The 20784-nt window shown below is 41.7% G+C and overlaps 1 protein-coding gene and 1 long non-coding RNA gene across 7 annotated transcripts in view; one reads left to right on the forward strand and one right to left on the reverse strand.

Annotated features, from left to right (window-relative positions):
* The window catches only part of ARFGEF3 (ARFGEF family member 3), an 87982-nt gene extending 77920 nt beyond the window's left edge, over nucleotides 1-10062 (forward strand). For all 6 annotated transcript variants that reach the window (XM_058419588.1, XM_040057492.1, XM_058419587.1 and 3 more), the window contains 2 exons: nucleotides 1040-2270; nucleotides 2982-10062. In XM_058419588.1, the coding sequence (XP_058275571.1) occupies nucleotides 1040-2270; nucleotides 2982-3173 (1423 nt within the window). In that variant the 3' untranslated portion in view covers nucleotides 3174-10062. The remainder of the gene's footprint in view (nucleotides 1-1039; nucleotides 2271-2981) is intronic.
* The window catches only part of LOC120749788 (uncharacterized), a 40533-nt gene continuing 21400 nt past the window's right edge, over nucleotides 1652-20784 (reverse strand). Inside the window, exons 4-5 of the long non-coding RNA XR_005699782.2 lie at nucleotides 2113-2186; nucleotides 1652-1785 (exon numbers count right to left, since the gene is read on the reverse strand). This is a non-coding gene — a long non-coding RNA (uncharacterized LOC120749788). The remainder of the gene's footprint in view (nucleotides 1786-2112; nucleotides 2187-20784) is intronic.

Raw genomic sequence — 20784 nt, forward strand, 5'->3', positions numbered from 1 at the left:
TACTGAATTTTACTAATGTATCAGGTCTGACAGTTGTGCCATAGTAGGCAACCTGACACAGGGAATGTAACCGAAGAACAGTTTTGCCTGAACTTTTTTTTAAATTTTGTATTCTCAAAATTGTGTTTTGATAGGATTTCTCAAAAAAAAAAAAAAAGCAAAGGTCTACAACAACTTCTCATATTACATAAAGATTTGCTTTGACATACACCTAAAACTTCAGCATTGCAAGCAAACTGAAAAATCTCTTCCTTACTTGATAGCTATGCTAATTGAAACGACCCATCACATCAAACCAAGTATTACTATGTGCATCAGCTCCATTTAAAACATTGCCCTGTAATCTTATATAAAGACCTTTTAAAAAGACCTTAAGATAGGTTTAGCAGTTTATAATTTGAAATCCGTGAGATACCAAACATCCTCTCTTTTTTCCAAGCCTTGCTTGCCTGTGAGCCTCTCAATGTTACGTACTTTTGAAAGACCTGAAAACTTTGGTCAGAGGCATTTGCTATTCCTGTGTCCCCTGTGCAAATCGCAAATCACTGAGGGCTAAAACAGCACCCAACATCTCCCTTAACAGGAGCACAGCTAAGAACCACCCAGTATTGCATATGAGGAACAGGGTTAGGAATAGATATTTCCATGCTAGGCTCTCAGTGTTCAAGTTGAAGTCTTAGGAGCAAGCAGTGAAATGTGCCTTCAAGCCAGACTTCAGCTTCTTTGCATGCTGCATTGCACTGCTGATGTTTCTGTACATGTTTCTTTATTGGTTGGATACCTCTTCATGGTTTATTTTTAAGAAATAGTCCTGGGCATCAGTGGAAGTGGAAACTGAGTAGTAAACTAGTTTTGGTTTCAATTTTTCATGGCAAAATAAAGGTTGTCTGACATGTTGGTGGAGGAATAATTTGTGCGTTAACAAATTCCTCAGTTATAGCAGGCTGAAATATCTGGGTGTACTTTTATTCCTAGTACAAGCACAATACACCATTTTAATATTCTATTGTTTTTCCCTTCCCATTCTTGGTTTACCAAGTATTCCTTTCAGGACGATAGTGGTGAGTTTGCTGTCCCACCAAGTACTGCTCCAGAATTTATATGACATCTTACTGGAAGAATTTGTGAAAGGCCCTTCTAACTTGGAGGAGAAAATGGCAATACAAATACCAGAAAACAAGTTGGCTGGTTTTCTCAGGTACATCTCCATGCAAAACCTGGCTGTCATCTTTGACTTACTCCTGGACTCCTACAGAACAGCCAGAGAGTTTGACACCAGACCTGGGCTGAAGTGTTTGTTGAAAAAAGTGTCTGGTATTAGTGGAGCTGCCAACTTGTATCGCCAGTCAGCAATGAGCTTCAACATCTACTTCCATGCCTTGGTTTGTGCAATCCTGACAAACCAGGAGAACATCACTGCAGAGCAAGTGAAAAAGATCCTCTTTGAGGATGATGAGAGAAGCACAGACTCATCACAGCAGTGTTCTTCAGAAGATGAAGATATTTTTGAAGAAACTGCCCAGGTCAGTCCCCCACGAGGGAAGGAGAAGAGGCAGTGGAGGGCTCGAATCCCATCTTTGAGCGTCCAGCCTGTCAGCAATGCAGACTGGGGATGGCTGATCAAGCGGCTTCACAAGCTCTGCATGGAACTGTGCAACAACTACATCCAAATGCATCTGGATCTGGAGAATAATGTAGAGGAGCCTCCAGTGTTCAAAGGTGACTCTTTCTTCATTTTACCATCTTTTCACTCAGAAACCTCCACCCCATCAACTGGAGGGCTATCTGGAAAGGACACACCATCAGAAGATGACCGAAGTCAAATCAGGGACCAACTGGGAGACAGCTTGACACCTCGGGGAGGGAGTGGAGAAATATTGCTGCTACCCCCACCCCTGAGTCCTAAACCAGAGAAAAAAGAGCAAACCAAGAAAAAAGAATGGTGGGAGAGTGCTGGCAACAAAATCTACACCATAGCCACTGACAAAACCATCTCCAAGTTTATGACAGAATACAAGAAGAGAAAGCAGCAACAGGCCATGACATCCTTCACCAAAGAGGTCAAAGTGGAAAAGAAAGGGGAACTCCTGGGTTCAAGAGGGCCAGACTCACCTGTCCTCCAGCGGCCACAACATCTTCTAGATCAAGGTCAGATGAGGCATTCATTCAGTGCTGGTCCAGAGATCCTGAGACAAGAGAAGAGACCCCGTTCAGGGTCCACAGTCAGCTCCCTGAATATATCTATTAGGGATGCAGAGGCCCAGATACAGGTAGGACATCCTTGTAGAAGGCTAATAATAATAGCAATTAATAAAATGATACTGATACCTTTTTTACATTATTATAATATTTTTGTTAAATGTTGTATTATATAATTAAGTCCTCATGATGAGGCCTGAATCTTTCAGGAGCTGGAATTAATCAAAACCTGATTCTGTCCTCTTAAAAAAAAGTCAGTCTTCAGGGAAGTGTCATCAGGCATATACTAGTCCAGCTTTCTGTGACTGGGGCCAAAGCTGCCCTTAATCCTGAGAACTGACAACCTACAACAAACCCATTGCTTACTGCTATGGGCTGTAGCCCACTGAAGGCTTTTGAATATTCCATGTTGCTTGTCACACTGCTTTTGTGCTTAAGAATGGGTTTTTTATTAATTCCAGAGAAAAATAATGGATTCTTTTGATAAACAGAAGCTTGCTGTTTGCATATCCAGTGCAAATCAGTGAAAGCATAAAATGTGACAGATTTTGTTCACTGTGGGACAAAAAAACGGAAGGGGTGAGCATGATACCTGCAATATGAAGTAAAATAATGACTTAGTACTGAATGTGATTTAGGAAGACACAGTGAACATTAAATGAATATGCTGGCATTACTGAGTCTGCAACCACCAGACACCTTATTTTCTGTCTCAACCACTGGGCTCACCTATTTAGAAAGGTATTTTAAAGAGGTTTTTTTTTAATCCAATTTCTTCATAGGCATGGACCAACATGGTGCTTACAGTTCTCAACCAGATTCAGGCTCTGCCAGACCAAACTTTCACAGCCCTGCAGCCAGCAGTGTTTCCCTGTATCAGCCAGCTGACTTGCCACGTGACAGATATCCGTGTCCGCCAGGCAGTACGGGAATGGCTGGGAAGAGTGGGCCGAGTTTACGATATCATCATTTAAACCAAGCTGTGCTCTGCTGCAAAGGGCAGAAGACATTCAAGGGATACAGCAAAGAAGTACTTGGGGTTCATTAATTGCCTGTTTGTTAGTGATAAATTAAGAAACAACGAGCTTGTCAATTTATATTGTCTCTCCACCTGAGATTGTGTCCCTCACTCACACTAGCCAAGGAGGCAAAGCGTGAGTCTGTCCAGAGGATCTAGCATGGCCCCAGAGCTCAGAGCCTGTCTGTAAGTCAGGCTCCTACCAGAAGAGGTGATACATTTCACAGCCTTCATTTTAATTCAAGTTTGCAGCAGAGGGAGCCACCAGAAACTGCAACAGGACTTCACACTTGAAATTAGCTGTGAGTGCAACTGTCATGTGGATGTCAAACCAGGTCAGTAAACCTATTTAAGTTAGAAAATAAATAAGTAAATACAACTCAGTGAAGAGGTGGGGCTGTAGAACAATTAAGAAGGTGATTTTTTTTTTTTAGGGTAGCATCTTCTCTTTCAAAAATTGTCATGAGAGAGAATAACCAACTAAACACTATTGTAGTAACAAAATGTGTCACGCACTGGAGAAAATGGAAATTTATTCTGCTCCAGGAAGAGCCTTTGAAGTCACATTTGGAGTAGCTAAAGAATCCTAGGTCTAAAATGGGTGAACCAGGCACAGACTATTGATCCTTTCATTGCTCTTATGGAGTATTGCTTGAAGAGAACTGGCACTGTCAAACTGCCCTCTCTGCAACACCACCCTGGCTGCCTCTTCACCTATGCCTACAGCTGAGCATTTTGCCACATCTAATTCCCTATAAGGGCAAAAGGGAAGTCTGTTTTGCTCTTTCCTGTGAAGCTGTAGGGAAGACACACCACAGCAAATACCAGCATGTGCCAGTGTCCAGCATTCACCTAAGCAGAGCAGAGGTAAATTGTTCCAGTTTAAGCACCACTGCAGCTATTATTCTACTGGAAATTTATGTTTGCTTATGTGGAGCTGCTGTAGCCAGGAATGCCCTTATCACCTTTGTTAAATGTAGTCCATCACTCCTCTTGGAGCTGAAGCAAGATGGAAAATGGTGTGAAAGGGGGGTACGTTTCCTATTTCTCTCTCATTTCTTGTCTGCTGCTGTAAATAGAAAAGAACAGACCCTCATGGAGGTACATCCTCCCTCCATGCAGCACTCCTATTGGGACTATTGCAATTTGCTGTTACTAGTAAGAGGGAGGACAAGGGGAAGGATTGACTATTGTGTTGTCTAATGCATATGTGATGCTTCTCACACCATACAAAACAAAGGGTTACCTTGCTGTACAAGTTATGTCACAGCGCTTGGGACGTTTCTCCTTGTACTCCCATGCTATATCATTTGTTGATTTTGTTAACTTGTTGAAAATGAGTTGATTTTAATTTTGGGTGACCCTTTAATGCTGTTCTCCCAAAGCTTTTAAAATGTGCATGCCAACTAAATATACAGCTTCAGTCCCTGCACCAAAGCATCCTAACAATGTCATCTCTTTATATAAGGCCTGGATTTTGCACAACTAACTGCTTTTAGCATCTTAAATCTGGAAAAACAGAGGGAGCCAAGAAGCTCCACTGAACAGCCATCTCCCAAGCTGCTTTGTTTACAAAGAGTCTGACACTATTCCTCCTGCCTTTTCCCTCCATTGCCTACTTCCCATTTGTCACCTGCTAGTCTTGTGCAGGGAGTATTTGTCCCCTAAGTTTCTATAGTGCCAGTCATGCTGTTTCCCTTTCTTGAAAAAGTTCCCTTTGCTAAATTGTTTGAAGGACATAAAAATTCTTTAAAAACAACTCTTTCTACCACCTAAACTGATTTTATGAATTACTAATTTAACAATGTTTCCAATTGTCAGTTTTCCCCCAACAGTTCTAATACTTCCTCAGGGACAGGTTAAATTATGCTTTGGTAGCTGGGAGAGTAGTAACACACTTTGATTGCTGTTGCCATGTCTTTCTTATACATCTTTAAAAAAGTGTGATTACATTTTTTGTTAAAGTTTTTATTTGGCATCTATACAGAACTGCTTTTAAAGCAGTACTTTAATTAGGCAACAGCAGAAATCAGAATAATAAACCATATTCCAAGCAGCCAACTCAGATGGTTTTCATTATAAATGCATTGAATGGATGCAGATCCTTGCTGTACTGATCTAAAACTAAAGCAAATCCCTAAATTATTTAGGGGAAATAAAATTGATAGTACTAGTACTAGCAGTACTAGTGAAATCACTCAGGACTACAGAAAAGGTCCTACAATCTAGGAAACACCATGGTTGCATTATGGTTGCAATACAAAATCTTTCTGTAAATCAGAGGGGAAAAAAAGCTCTAGGAGTGACAATACCATTACCACCCTCGGGCCCATGAACATGGTATAACCTAGTGTTACCTGATTAGCCACCATCTTGACCTGAAATGTAATTTCATTTTAACTACTGACACAACACATACGACATTGGAAAACAAGGACAAGTAAATTCGCTATGTTGCTGTTGGGCTGTTTTGAACTTCGTCCTTCAAATTATGCACTAAGTGCCCGTCATCACCCTCAGTGCCTCTGCTCTTTACCACCCCTCCCTAAAAGGTCATAAGTAACTTTGAGTAATTCCAGAAATGTAACTTAGAAGGAGGGAAGAAGGAATATTTGAAGCAGCAGACTTTAGAGAGCAGAGTTCAGCATGTGCTGCTCTTCCTTTTCCTTGTGTGTATAAAATGCTAACTAGGTGAGGGGAGCAGCTCACGGCCACTTCAGTAACCGTAACCAGAAGATGTAGAAGCTCAAGCTTTCTGACACACCTTCAAAACATAAACATTTTAAAAAAAAATTAGTTGGTTCATCAGATTCTCAGCAATTTTTCTGCTAGTTTAGCTACAGATATCAGTAAGTCCCAAAGAAGTAGAGTAATACATGTGTGAAGTCACCATTTCATAGGGCCTGTGTGGCCTGTTTCCTTCAGCATGATACCTTCAGACCTCATAAAGCAAGGTTTTAGCCCAAAGAAGTCTGCCAGAACAGTCCCAGGAAAAGCTTCAGAAGGGGAATTCCCAACACTGCACAGCCCAATCCTGTCCAGGTACATGTCCATGCCACAGTGGCTTTTCTGCTTTCTCCTTGTGAGTGAAGAAGCAGCTCAGTCAGAGGCAGTAGTAGTCCTTGTATCCACATGTGCATTAACACGTGCATCCCATTCAGATCCTTACTGTTAGCTCTATAACCTCATCCAGGGCAGCATATTGGCAGCTTTACTGTTGAACCAAACATTTGAACCTTGAGCAAACCAGTCTGTCTGTATTACAGCCTTAGCTTGCTCTTCTTCTCTTTTCTTGCCCTTAATTTTTTTGTCACATAAATTTGATTTTTTTTTTTAATTGAACTGGTCAGTTGTTTTTAAAAATGATTGCCCAGTAAATTTTACTCAACTGAAATGCTTTAAAAAAGAAAATGTGGTAGCTTGACATCCTTCTCAGGTACCAGAGCTACCTCTGCTGCCTTTGCCTAATTCACACTGCCCTCTCCAGGGCCACCGCAGCCAGCAGAGGCAAGGACATCTCACTTTCAAATCTTTCAGGCAGTTGCTTAACAGAGATAGTTGCTGCTGCCCAGCATCAACTACCTTTAAGCACATTAAATAGCTCATCACTGTGCAAATATTTAACGCTGAGGAAAGTAGAGCACTCATCAGGAAAGCAATCCTTTTCCTACAGAGCAGGAGCAGGGTTTGACCCCAACTTACACGGTCTCAGGTTATTGCATATGTTTGCACTTCATTCTGCACTGTGAACATATGCAGTCATATGAGATAATGGATGTGTATGTATCTACAGATACCTCTAGCTCCAATCACTGCCATATTCTGGGCATTCAGAATATTTTCAGAGCTCTCTACGTTAGTAATCTGCTTATCTGCTGTGTTATGTATTTGTGTCACACTAGCAATGCTTAGCACAGTTATTCCGGTACCTTTTCTGAACATTTAGCAGCAATTGAATTACTACCACTATGTCTTGGTTAACATGCCTTCATGTCTTTAGGATGTTAAAATACAAATTTAATACTCTCCTAGGGCTAAACACTAATTTGAAAATAACTGACTTAATTTACCATATAGAAAGAATTATTAGGAAGATATTTACACAGGCCTGAGCAATACTTTCCTTGTACAACTCCCAGTACAGGCAACACAGCTTTTGCCTCAACACAGATGAAAAATTTAAGCCCTCTGCACTGTGGCTTGTTCATGTCAACGCCAAGCACAGTTTACACTTGTGACTTGTAAGGTGCTTTCCCTTTCAGTTTAAGCTTCAAGTTTTGTTTAAAACTTAAACCTTTGTGTAAAATTCACTGGCAAATCCTCACTCACAAAGATAAAATTCCCACCTCTAAGTACCATGTGCAATCTTCACCTGTACTTTATATAGCAGCATCTCAGTGTTGGGATCAACACTGCAGAGCCCAGCACAGCACTGGCATGAAACTGAGTGGCAAATAAATTACAAAGTAGAATCCAGCTCCATGTGCTGCCTGCACTTTGTACCTTTCTTCACAGCTTGGGCCCACACTCAAAGTGCTGAAGCTGTCAAAATCAGTGCAAGTTAAGTAGCTATGGATCTTTAATACTCAGGACTCAGTCCTTGAATCCTTCAATCCCTAGATTCAGATTCACAAGTTCTCAGGAAAGGAGTCCTGTAAAGTTCCTTGTGTTACCCTCTCTGCTGCTGTCCTCTATACACCTCCTTCTTGAAAAATTCATGGGAACCAGCACACAGTCCCACACAACACCTTACTGCATAACTAGAACCCTCACTTTTGGACAGATCCAGCAAGCCAAAGTGATATATTTTTTACCTAGCTCCTCTGTAAGAAGCCTGTTGGGAAATTGTGCCTGTGGTTTGGCTATTTTCACCTTCAGCAATCCATTCTAGAAATGCCATTTCTCAGTGCTAAACTGTTTTTAATACACAGAAAAAGTGAAGTGCTTCCCTTCCCCCCCCCTCCCTTTTATACTAAGATATGTCTAAGGTGTCTAAGCAGGTTAATTACTCCAGCTATAGCGATTTATGGGAAGACCTGTGTACAGCGCTCATCATGGTATATGACATGAAATAGTTTTTTTCAGCTGCTGATCATTCCACAGTTATTAAAGAAGTAAGATGATACCATCAATTTACCAAAAGAAGTTTCTCTTCTTTTAGTGTAAAGGACCAATTTACCATTGCACAGAAGCACAAATTTTGGATGTTATGCAATGTAGATAAAAGCATGTGGCAGCTAGTGATCCCTCTTCACTGAGCCTCCCTAATTTGAGTGGAGCTTCTATAGGGATATCACCAAAGGGTCTCAGCAGCCCTCACCAGCAACATAACTGGGACTCCAGAAGTTGTACAACTGCAAGGAAGAAGTCATTTCCACTAATTCCCTTCAGAATGCATACTTTATATGTGACACTAACTAATATGATACTAAACAAACAGTTTTGGCCAAGCATGCAGTGCTGGCTTTTTAAAAATGAAAAACTAAAACACACATGGCCTAAGTGTGCATCAGTCCTTTCACTTAGTGCTCAGAGGTCTCCCAGCTGAAAACTAAAAGCAGAGGGAAAAAGAAATGTCCTAATTCTGTGGATATTAGTGGAGTTACGCTGTATGATCCTGGATTAATGCAATAATGAGCTCGCCTGTGGAACCGGATCCCTCAAATTCCAATTTTTGGCAAAATCACAAGTTGAGGTTTTCATAGTCTACACTGCCACATTGAATCAGGGAGCTGAGTTTATGGAATGCATTTTTGGTTAAGAAACATGGCAACAGGATCTATTCAATCCTTTTACCCCAACATCCCACTTTTCAAAAGGTAGTTTATATACTTTGATAAATTTTGTCTGACCTCCATGGAGCATCAGGGCCCTGTTTCCTGTCCATGCATTTGGTCCATCTGGGCTGTGGTGAAGTGCCACACTTCCACAAGCAGCAAGCTGCAGCAAGAGAGCTGAGCTGGCAGACAGGCACAGGTACAAGCAAGGGAGACAAATACCTCCTCCACAATCAGGCTGTGACTCCTGAGCCCCCCACTCTGCAGAGGAAGGCATGACTCGATACCAAAGGGAGAACAGCTAGGAAGGGTGGAGCATGGTTGGCGACAGAGCCCTGTAATGCACAGTTTGCTAGAGCAGATGGGAGCAAGAGGTTGAAGGTGTGCAATGATAACAGCAAGAACTCTTCTTTCAGTTGCTCCTCCTTTCTCTTCTCTCCCTCTTTTCCCCTTCCCCCTTTTGTCATTTTTTTGTGAGACTGCAAACATACTTCTATGGGCCTTTCAACCAGAACTGAAAGCAAGCCAAAGGGAGTGGACACTCCATTTCACCAAAGATCTAAGTCTTTTCTGTTTGAAAATTAAAAAAAAAAAAAAAATTAAAAATCAAATTTTATTTCCATTATGATGGCTGCCAGAGGAAGCATTTTACTACAAAACGTGATTCCCAGGACTTAATCTCTCTAGCTGTATATTCAGGAGGAGCCAATAGTACTTCTTAAGAGAGACAATAAATTACTTTGTCAAACAAGTGCTTACATTGGGTTTACCTTCTGCTGAGTTCATACCTATCTGCAGTTCCTTGGTCTCATCCATGTTTCTTCCCTCTACCTTTCTGCTCTTCTTTAGAAGAGCACTTCCCCATGTCCACCATGTCCTGTTGTGCTGCTAGCTTTGTATGGTCCTTGGGTGTCCAGTGGTTGGGCAGTCACTGTCAGCTGGCTTGCAAATTGTATTTTGTGTATATTTGATTCTGACTCAATTCTGAAATGGAAATATTTTAAAACAAAAAGTATGAACTATTTATGTTGCTTGTGTTGTAGAATAAAAATGGAAATGCAAAATAAATTATGCTTTGGTTTTGTCTAATGAAAGTTATTGTACAGTTCCTGAGGAAGCAGAGGAACAGAGGGCCTGAAATACTCTTGGTATGTACTAGCAGGAACTGCAGTTTTCATGGATGACCTTAGGAATTTAATCACTCAACTGCTACGTGTTTTTGATGGGAACAGAGATCTAAACACTGACAAATTACTCCTATAGCACTTCTAGCCAGTCTGGGTTTGTGGGGTGGAGAAGGATGAAGCTACTGAGATAGTTAAAGGTACAAGTAGATGCCGTGCAGAATTTTGATGCATCTAGGCAGGAAACATTTCTCCCTCCATTTAAATGAGGGGGATACTGTTGGCTCTGGTTTCATTAGAGATGGGTTGCTCAGAGTTCTCTTTCACAGCCAGACTTTTGTTGGGTTTTTAAGCTAGGCATTCCCTGACCACAGACAGTTTAGATAGCACTCATCAGGTGTCCCCAGTAAACAGGTGCATGGATGCTGCACCTGTTTACTGGAAACAAAATATTCCTTTTTTTTGTTTTGTCTGTAAACAAAATACCCCTTTATTCAATTACTCACACATCTCTGTCAGGTCCACGGAGTTGTGGATTCTTGGGCTCTGATACCTTCTGGGCCACATCAGGGGTCGCCCCCCCTCAGAGTGTCAGCAGGAGTGGGGGACAGGAGCTGGGTGATCCTCAGGTCCAGAGGGGGGCATTCAGATGCCTCTCTGTCCCATCTGGGTCACCAGAAACTGGTGCTTTGGGAAGGCTGGCCTGGAACAGAGACTGGACAGAGCTAGAGAATAAAGTAGGTATTTATTGAGAGGCCTTTAAGGGTACACCTTGGGCAGCACAAGAGCCAGGGCTGACCAGGGCTACACCCAAGGTAGACTTAAAATGGTCACAAAATGGACCCCCAGTCATGAGGTCTTACACTTTTATAAGTTTGGTCCATTTGCACATTGGGGTTTAATTGTCCAATTACAGCTTTGGGTTGTGAAGCCTCATCCTTCTTGTTTTCTCTCTTCAGTCCACCATTTATGCTTTTGGGCCTGAAATTTGCACTCCTTGTTCTTGGTCTTCAGCAGGAAAAGGATTTGTTTACCTGCCCTGTGAAGAGAGCTTACTAGCACTTAATATGAGGCTCAGAACTACATCCCTAGGCAGCACAGAATCTGAAAAACATGGAAGCTAAAACTTAAGGCATCACTGCAGTGTTTCATTCTGCTGAGATGAAAGCTCAGCAAGGGCTTTCCCCTCACCTACATCCCTCTTTTGATTAGAGTCAAACCAAAGATTTCTCGTGTTGAAGAAAAAACTTTTAAATTAATGAAAATAATAAACACCACCTTTACAGCAGTCACTCCTGCTTCTGTATGCAGCCAAAATTTAGGTATTGAAGGAGAAAGGGTTTGCCAGTGTCCCTGTTAAGGGAATTGTCATGAGCTCCATGAAGCAGGAGTGTTTCAGTGACAAGACATAGCATCATACAGTAAACCTTAGGATACACTTCTCTGTCAGGGATGCTACCCACAGCCCAAAAGCAAGTTTTCCACATAATCTCAAGAGGGAAAATGCAGCCAGCTTTCCACCTGGCTTCTCTGGGGTCTCTGGACATGGGCTCCCATACACTAAAGTGACATAAGGTCTGGCCCTCACTGGTTATGTAACAGCTTCATCAGCATGAAGGTTAAGAACAGATTACAAAGCGACCAAATGAGGTTGTGATGCTTTAGTAATCTTACACACTTCTGGCAGGAGAGAGTGTGTTAAATCCCAACCGTCAGATCTAATTTCATTCCTGGGAACTACCTTCTGCTGCTCCACACATCTTATTTAGATCCTATTAGAAAGATTTTCATTTCCTCCTAAACACCATTCAGTAATGTAGAACAGCAACAGAGTAAATACAGAAAGTAATGCTCCACTATTCCACTCATTCCCTACATGTACAAATTCCCAGTTGCCTTCCTACTAATGCTGGGGTCAGGTTAGCAGGCTTTTGCTGCCACCAGACTTATCTAGAAGACACTTGGTCTTGTTCTGTTGAGGAGCAGAGTGTTAAGAACACTTGCCAATGAAAACAGCTGTCAACAAATACTTTAAAAAAAAATAAAGAAAATATTATAAAGGACTAAATTGAATAAATACCACTGAATCTCAGACATTGTCTTTGTTTCAGTGGATTCACTAAATTCATTTGTTTTTTCACAACGTAGGTTCATCACTGGTTACACTGTATTAATTTATCATAAACTAAATGTTAAGAGCTCCCCTGATACCAAGCCAGACTAATTGTTTCCTAATTGTTATTTTTTGACAGTGTGCCAAAAGAGTGGCCAGTGTCAGTGTCACTACTACCATTTTCCAGGTGGAATGAACAACCAAGCAAGTAAAAAATTTATTCTTGAACTCCAAATGGCCCAAAGTATCTAAACACATGGTCTGGCCTCTTGCTTATCCCAAAGTTGTAGATCTGTGAGATAATCTGGCAAGAGAGGAAAAAAAAAAACAACAACAAACAAAAAAACCCACAAACAACAAAAAAAACCCAAACAACACAACAGCAAAGACAGTTTATACAAGGAGTACAGAAAGGCAAACTAGAGATACCTGTGGGTACTTCAGGTTCAAGACAAAAGGGGAACACACTTTGGATGTAACAGTTAATGCACACTAGGGTTGCCTAGGAGACCACTGTCACATCCATACCCCCAGGCACTGAGGTAAAAAACCGGACAATGTTTTCAGTAAGCTTGCTGGAAGCACGCTCTCTCCAGAACAGATACTTCCTGATCATGTTTTCCAGAGGAAAAAAACCTTTTAGTCCACTGAGCAAACCTAGGGCAGAAGTTGAAAGAAGTAGAATGAGGCTGGGATTCTGTCCACAGAGCTATGTGAAACGCAGGGTGATCTCTGATTTTGGAGCTTTTGGCAAAGAAACTAGCATCAGGATAAACCTCTTAACATCTAATATCACTGTAAACAAACACAAATTGAAGTCTTTATCCAAATGCATGACAGTGTCCTAGAAGAGTGCAGTCAGTATCCAGATTGCAAAACTCAACAGAATTCAAAATAAATCAGAAGAATTTAGATTTAAGCACAGGTCCTACTCTTATACTGAAAGAGGCAGTGGGGAAAAAAAAGAAGAGTGGGTGGGAAGAAAACCCAAAACCCAACATATTAGCCAGGCTGCATGTGCAGTTTTCTGACTCCTGATAGAAATCCATAATAATAAATCTGTTTGATTTTTTTTTGTTTGTTTGCTTTTACAAGAGATTTGTACTTTTATCTACACTGTAATTGCTGTGAAATCTGTATCCATAAAGGAGAGACAACACTTCTGATTTGCCAGCTCTGAGAAAATATGCCCAACCTAAAATACTTTTGTTCACTGTGGTTAGTGTGACAGCTTCTGATCTCTTAGGTTCACTCCCTACTCAGTCAAACAAAGTTACTTAAAATAATGTGGAATACTTTTCTGCGTAGCATTTATAAATTATTTACTATGTTTTTAATGTTACATTATATTCCCAGCAGACCGCTTTGTACTTCAAATCAGGTTCTCTTTGTGCCAAAGATCCAAAGATTACAGGGAGAGGAAGAGATCAAAATAAAACTGGATAAGAGGCTGTACTGAAATCTATCCCTGTAAGTAATTTTGTCTAGGAGGTCAGAAAAGACAAATCTTCAAGCTTGGAAAACAATAATGTCAAACATAATGAGAAAGTGAAAAATGGTTTTGAAAAGGTATTGCAGTAACTCATGCAAGGAGGGGAAGGTGACAAGGCTCTTATTTGCAAAAACAATTCATCGTCCCTTGAGAAAACAGAGGAATCGGTTTCTGGGTAGAATTGCAATGGTGGTACCACAAGCACAAGGGCCCTAACAAAAATGTTCTTTTAAAATCACAGCTGCGGGGATGGTCACCAGAGCAGATCTTACATCTCTCTTGCATACATTACCTTTTCTTTTAAAAGGACGGTAAATAATTGAATATCTCAATGCAGGCTCTTGTGACCAGCCTCAAACCCAAGAGAACAAAGATTATTAGTTTGCAAAGCTGGCCATGAAGGTTAAAAAAAAAAAATTAAAAAAAAGGAAATATTTTAATCTAGTTTGCTATTTTTTCTCACACGTTTGCAATTTTTTAGGCAGAGCTGTGCTGAGAATAGGGCAAGAAGGATGACCACTGCTGAGGGTCTGTTGGGATTGTGGGGTGTATAGGGTATGCTGGGTTGTCCTAGACAACATCACAGATCTGCAGTGACTGCAGAAGAAAAAGAAGATTAGAAAAACGAGCCAAGTGCCAAACTACATCACTTTGAGTGTCTCTTTTACAGCCTAAGCCATCAAACCAAGCCAGTCTGGCTGGACAAGTATCCCTCTCAAGGAGGCTATACCCTGCACATAGCAAAAAGTAATGGTTGGAGTCAAAGTTTTTTAAAAATCCCTAAATCCTGAATAGCAACATCAGAATGTAAATGCTTCTAACCAGTCTGGCCTAGACGTGCCCCTGCAGCCTGGACACATTTTAAGTGCTCACCCCTACAGACCCCACTGCCCCTCAGCAGCCACCTGGTTACTCCTGCTGTTAACACACCAAGTCACTTGACACCAAAAGTGTGAGGAGGATATGCCTGGAAAGGGGGTGAGAGGATCCCCATCTTGTAGCAGAATGAAATAACTGCCTCAGACATCCTTTTCACAACTGATTCCCTTTGTCCAAGGGAATCTGCCCCTAGCAAAATCTATTTTTTCCTCAAAGAGAAAATCCACATTTATCCAGCCTGGCCTCAGGCTTTCCCCTCTGTACAGCTCTGAGTGACCCTGAAGCTTCACACAGGAATAACATTTTTCACAGCAGCATCAATGCAGCCCACGTGGGCTGAGCTGGAAATGCACCACAGGACAGATACCCTCCTCCCATTCCCGATCCAGAAGTGGATCACTGCAGTGGATATTTTCCACAGAAAACCTGTCCTGTTGGTTATAAAGATGCCCATGCTGAGTAGTAGTTCTTAGCAGCTCAACTGTCCAGGTAATGCACAATTACTCCCCTCTAAATATTCACACATTCCTCAGACAACACACATTTCTTCCATGACAGGTTTGCCATGCCACTCCCTGCTGCCAGGTTAAGCCTCTTGTTTTAAGAAACTACACTTAAGTGGTTTGCCTTTGTATCCATGGTTTTCTATGGTGGGTATTGCATGGCGCCTTGCCTTTTCTAATACCAAGACCCTTTCATTTCCAGTTCCGTGGCATACTTTCCACTTGTATCTGTTTAAGCTCTCATATTCTCAGCCTGAGGAAACTGCGGCAGTGCCTTTACCCCACTGTCCCAAGTGTTCTTATCCTTGTGGCCTTGCACTGGTCAATTCTGAAATGTTTTTACATTGGAAACATCTGCCAGTTGTGTTTAATGCATCCCTTTCACTCTCTGCCTCCCAATGTTTTATTTTCCAGTCTACAGCTCCATTGTAGGAGCTCTTCAGCCTCCCCCCACAGTTTTTATCAGGTAACTTCAGCACCTACAAGGGTAATGGCTTTTTACTTACGCAGCAGACGTCTGCTAACACACAAGCACGAGGCATGGCAACCAGTCAGCATAAGCAGCACAGGCACCACACCGAGAGGGACGCAACTGACACAAACGGCGTCAAAGCAAAAACAGCCAACGGGGAGTTTGAGCAGCTTCCACAGAGTCACACAGCACCTGCTGCACCAACAGGACGCCCCAAGGAGGAAGACACCTGCCTGGGAAGCCCTCACTTCCTACCTGACTGGCGGGGAGAAGTTTTCGCTTTTCTCTGCCTCTTTAGGTACCACTGCAGTCAATGCATGCTGTCAGCTCTGTTTTATTAACATTTATTAATATTTATTATCATGCATTTAAGGCTAACTGACCTGTCTCTGCGTAACAAGGTTCACACCCTGTAGTTTTCCCCAATACCCTAAAATATACCGCAGTTTTGCTGGCCAGTTGAACCATTAAAAAATACACTTGAGAAAATAAAGTTGTTGTCACATCTGCAGATTTAGGGCCTTTTATATATACAAGATTGTCCTAGTTTAGGGCAAAATTGGAAGAAAACCTTCAAATAGGGTCCTTCTGGGGAGCAAACTTAAATGGCCTCTCTCCTCAATTGGTCCAGCAAAGAACTTCTTCAGAGAAAAGTGGAAAAAACCTATTTAATTTAACAAACAAAGTGCCTACAAGTATAAAGAATTAATTATATGAAGTAATAAAACCTTTAGTTTTTCTGAAGTGAGGTGGTAAATTTAGAAAGTCCTTGCTGTGGGGTTGTAGTGATTTTAGTTAAAACTGGGCGGAAACACCAATTAATGTAGTGGTTTCCTATTTGCCAAATTCTGCTTGCCATATTTAATGTAGTGGTCTTAGTGCTTATTCCCTTTCTGTAGGAGAGGATCAGGAGAAGCAAAGCAGGCTCAAGCTTAAAAAGAAACCAATAGTTCTATTAACACACACTAAAAGAATTGAAAGGTTGAAAAAAAACCCAAAACCAAGAAAAAACAAAAATGAAACTACAAAACACTCTTCCCCTCCCCTTACAAACTGTTAACATTCTTACAAACAACAGAGAGAGACACAACCTGTGATTTTCAGTCAGTTTCACCATTTAAACATAATCTTTCATTACTTTGGGAGAGGAGTCTCTAGAGTTCTATGGAGACATTCACCAGAAGACAGAAGCAGTCTGGTGACTCCCAATGTCACAAATCTGCAACCATCTGGAGTTTTTGCAGATTGTGCAGTTCTACCCATTAGCAGCCTTTCCCCTGGCTACTTATGGGCCTCTCAGTGTGTCTGGGGTACAAGGATTCTCTTCTTCTATCTCTAAAATCATCTCTATCTCAAAAGAAATAGAGACCTCCTTTTACCCCAGGAGCCAAGGGCTTCAAATCACTTTCTCTCTAAAATCATCTTTGTCTCAAAGGTTGAGACCTCCTTTTACCCCAGGAGCAAGGGGCTTTAGGATTCCCACTTAAATCTCAATTATATCAATCCCCAACTTTGACGAGAACCAGCATTGCTCCAAACAACTTAAAGATATTGCAAGAAACAGTCCATTTCTCCATAGTTTATACCAGAGAAGTCCAATTAAAAATATCCACTTTCTCAATCCCTCCTTCCAATAATCTTTAGCAGTTCTTTCACTCTTGCTCTATTGACTTCATGCTGTGCATTTTCTACATCCACTCTGTCTCTTTCTTCTCTCTCTCAGGGAAGGGTTAGGCCTTGGAAGCTTCATTTTGCCAGGAGAAGGTTAAATCTGCCCCGGCCTGCAGTGGCCATGGGATCTCTGCCCCGGGCAGCAGCCTCTTCCCCCCACTGCATCTCAGATCAACCGGGTTTCTCCTCCTTCGCTCTTTTCCTCTTCGCTTGAAAATCCCCAGAGGAGGGAGCGGGGAGAGCTCTGCCCACCCCTCGGTGACAATCGGGGCGGCCTCAGCCCAACCGGGCCCGTGGTTGTTATCAGGGGCCCGGCAGAGATCCCTCCCTGCTCTGGGGCTCCTGGGCTCCAGGGTGGTTTTAAAAGTAGTTGACATTAAGCTGAAACCTCTACTCCCCCCGCCAGGAGCCAGTGGAGCCCAGCCAGGTTTCGGGGCCAGCTTCCCCAAAGCGCGGGAGCGGCAGGCCCAGCTGGCCAACAGGACATCCTGACTTGGCGTTACCTGTTCAGCCGGCCAGGAGGAAAAGGGCTGACTTGGACAAAATCAGGATTTATAGGGTACTGCCCAAAGTCGCGTTCAGCATTCTCAGTGGTCAAAGCAGGTGCCAATATCCTAAACTAGCCTCCGATAGGTCCTTGTCCTTTCCAAAACATTTCCAAAGTCCTGACAAGGCGACACTTCACATTCCTCCCTAACTAAAAACCAAACTGTGCCAACCCACGACAGGGCTGTAGCTCGACTCCCTGGGTCTCCTATCAGCTCCTCTGGCACTGACAAAATGCCAGGGTTTTGGCCCTGGTGGGCCGCAGGTGCTCTTTTAGGTTTAAACAGTCTCAAGAAAAAGGGAAAAAAAACAGTCCAGGGAACTTCTCTGCCCTACCTAGCTAAAACTAACTAAAAGCAAAAAGCTTTCTCTTGCAGCCTGTTTGAGTCTCAGTAGAACATAGAGAAGAATGTGGAGGAGTCAGGCTGGTTTTTTTTTCAAAGCAGAGTACTTTTTTTTCCCTTGCTTCACTCTTAAAACCAATCTTAAAGGCACAGAACAAAATGTACAGCACAAACAGGAACAATCATCATAAAGTTACCCTAAGATTTTCTTAATACATTTCATTTCTATAGCAAACTTTATTCTACAGGTTTCAGGAGGCTGTGCATCTTCTCCATAAGTTTGAAGTAGAAATCTTTAGATTCAAATCAGGAGAATAAACTTCAGGATGCGAGGTCTGAATTGGAACTGTAAAATGTGTTTTATTTCAAGCAAAACAGTACAAAATTACTCAAAGCCTCTCCATTGATATTCTGTTAAATAAAACTGTTAATATGGATTCAGAAGTCCACAGACAGTTTCCCTCCTGTCCAGAAGGCTGGCCTTTCCTTGACAACTGAGAACAACACTGAACAAGTGTATCCTGATTTTTCAAATGTTTCAAGCATTTTAATAATGGCAAATGAAGAGCTACAGATTCATTGTTAATGATGGGCAATATCAGGGTCTCTCTAAGTCTGTAACCAGAGACAATAACCTGTAAGAGGGTATGTTAATAACTACAGTACTGCTGTGGAGCCGCACCTGGCTTTAAAGGGATGACAAAGGACTTAGAAGTTAATTTGCATTTTTTCCACTCTGATGAAGAGCTCAGCTAGTTTTAGAAGCTAGAAGAGCTATTGCTTCTCCAACAGCTCTCTCCTGACACTGGTTCTAAGCAACAATAATCAAAGAAAGAATAATTCCTTTGGAATCTAGAGATAATAGATTTTTGGCAGCAGATGATGCCTGCTAAATCAGGCTATATATATATGATCCTTCTTTTGTATAAAATCTAGTGTGTTAGCAACAAGTAGTGACAGAGAGACTGCTGTGCTTGGATACAGTCTCAAAGATATTTCATTCAGGGATTCACAAAATTCTAGCAGAAAATTGCATCAGTTTGAACGAAAAATTGAACAACACTACAGATATGTTGGGAGTTCCATATCTGAGGCCTGCCCAGTGCTACTCAAGGTAAACAACATCAAATACAATGAGCAATAAGGTAAATCTTAAAACTTTACTTTTAAAGGCTCACCTGAAGGTTAACCATACATTCACATTTCTTCTTAGAAGTTTTTTTCCCTGTATTGATGTCATGGTTTAGGAATGGTACTCTCCAACTTATTGTTTCCCACTGACACTCCGAACTACACACCACTTCCTCACCCACCCCCTTTTCACCTCTCAGATGATTTGAGAGGAGAATTGGAGCCACAATAGGCAAAGATCATGGGTTGAGATAAGAACTATTTACTAGAAACAGCAGTGAGATAAGAAAATGAACAATATTAATAATGCGTGTACAGAAGAGAGAGTGTGGAGCTCCACCTGACTGCAGCCACACCACCCAAAATTGTTTCTTTTTAGAATATCATCCTTATAAAGTAGAAAAAGGCTTCATTTCTTACTAAGCTTATGACAACACTTCTAAAAGCAAATGCAACCCAAAGCATAATGTGGTCAGCTGACCCTTCAAAAATGCTGAAAAAACCCAAATCACCAAAAACCTAACCATAACACCAACCCCTCCCCCACTCCCTTCCCGCTAAACAAAGAGTTTTTATAGTTTGGCTATCTAGGGATGAAAGGCCATACAGTTTGTGTTGGCAGATATGCACTCTTAAATAGAGTGGCGGATTTTTCTCTTAAATAAGTGAAAACAAGAATTCAGGATAAGGATGACCAAATGTAAATGAAGGGGATCAAACCTAGATTGACAGAAATTACCAAAAAAGTACATAATAAACACCCACGGGTCCAGACAGTATCATCAGATGGATATTGCTCAGTCACCAGCACTCTGCCATGACCACAGAGCTTTTCAGGTATTATCACACTCAAGGAACTTTGAGAGACATTCTGTAGGAGGCAACCCTGCTCTGGCAGCACCCTGAGGTCTCTCCCAGCGCTCTCTCTAATGACTCTGTTTTCAGCTGCCCATCTGCAGCATGGGGATCCAGGATCAATAACTCAGAAGTACCTCCTGCTGCTCCCTGCTCCAAGGGGCAGAGACAGTGTGTGCACATTTTGTATCAGGGTCTCCCTGCCTCTGTTTATACAGGCTGTGAGTATGGGCACCCTGTCCTCAAACACTGCTCTCCAGAACTATGGCAGAGCTATGCCAGCTTATGTCTATCCTTTGAAGTAACAGTGGGTTTAGTTTGGTGGGGAGAGGAGAATGCTCTTCAGAAGATGTTTTATTTTAGGAAAAAAAAAAAAAAAAAAGTATTGATAAGTAACAAAAGAAGAAAAAGTAAAGCTAAAATCTCAATATAATGAAAATGTATCAAAAAAAAGCACAAAACAGCATTTCTTAATTACTCAAGTGAGAGCAAATGGACAGAAGCCAACACCACTCCCACCTGAAGGGCTCCCGGTGAATCTACACCTGAAAAACAGGACTGCTAACAGTGGAACACCTCACCCACTAAAATTCTAGTTTTGCATTATTCAGATTAACCATCCCTCACAGCATCACAGTCATTCAATCAGGGAAGTTTCAC

The sequence above is a fragment of the Hirundo rustica genome, chromosome 3 (genome assembly GCF_015227805.2).
Source record: "Hirundo rustica isolate bHirRus1 chromosome 3, bHirRus1.pri.v3, whole genome shotgun sequence".
Taxonomy (NCBI): Eukaryota; Metazoa; Chordata; class Aves; order Passeriformes; family Hirundinidae; genus Hirundo; species Hirundo rustica.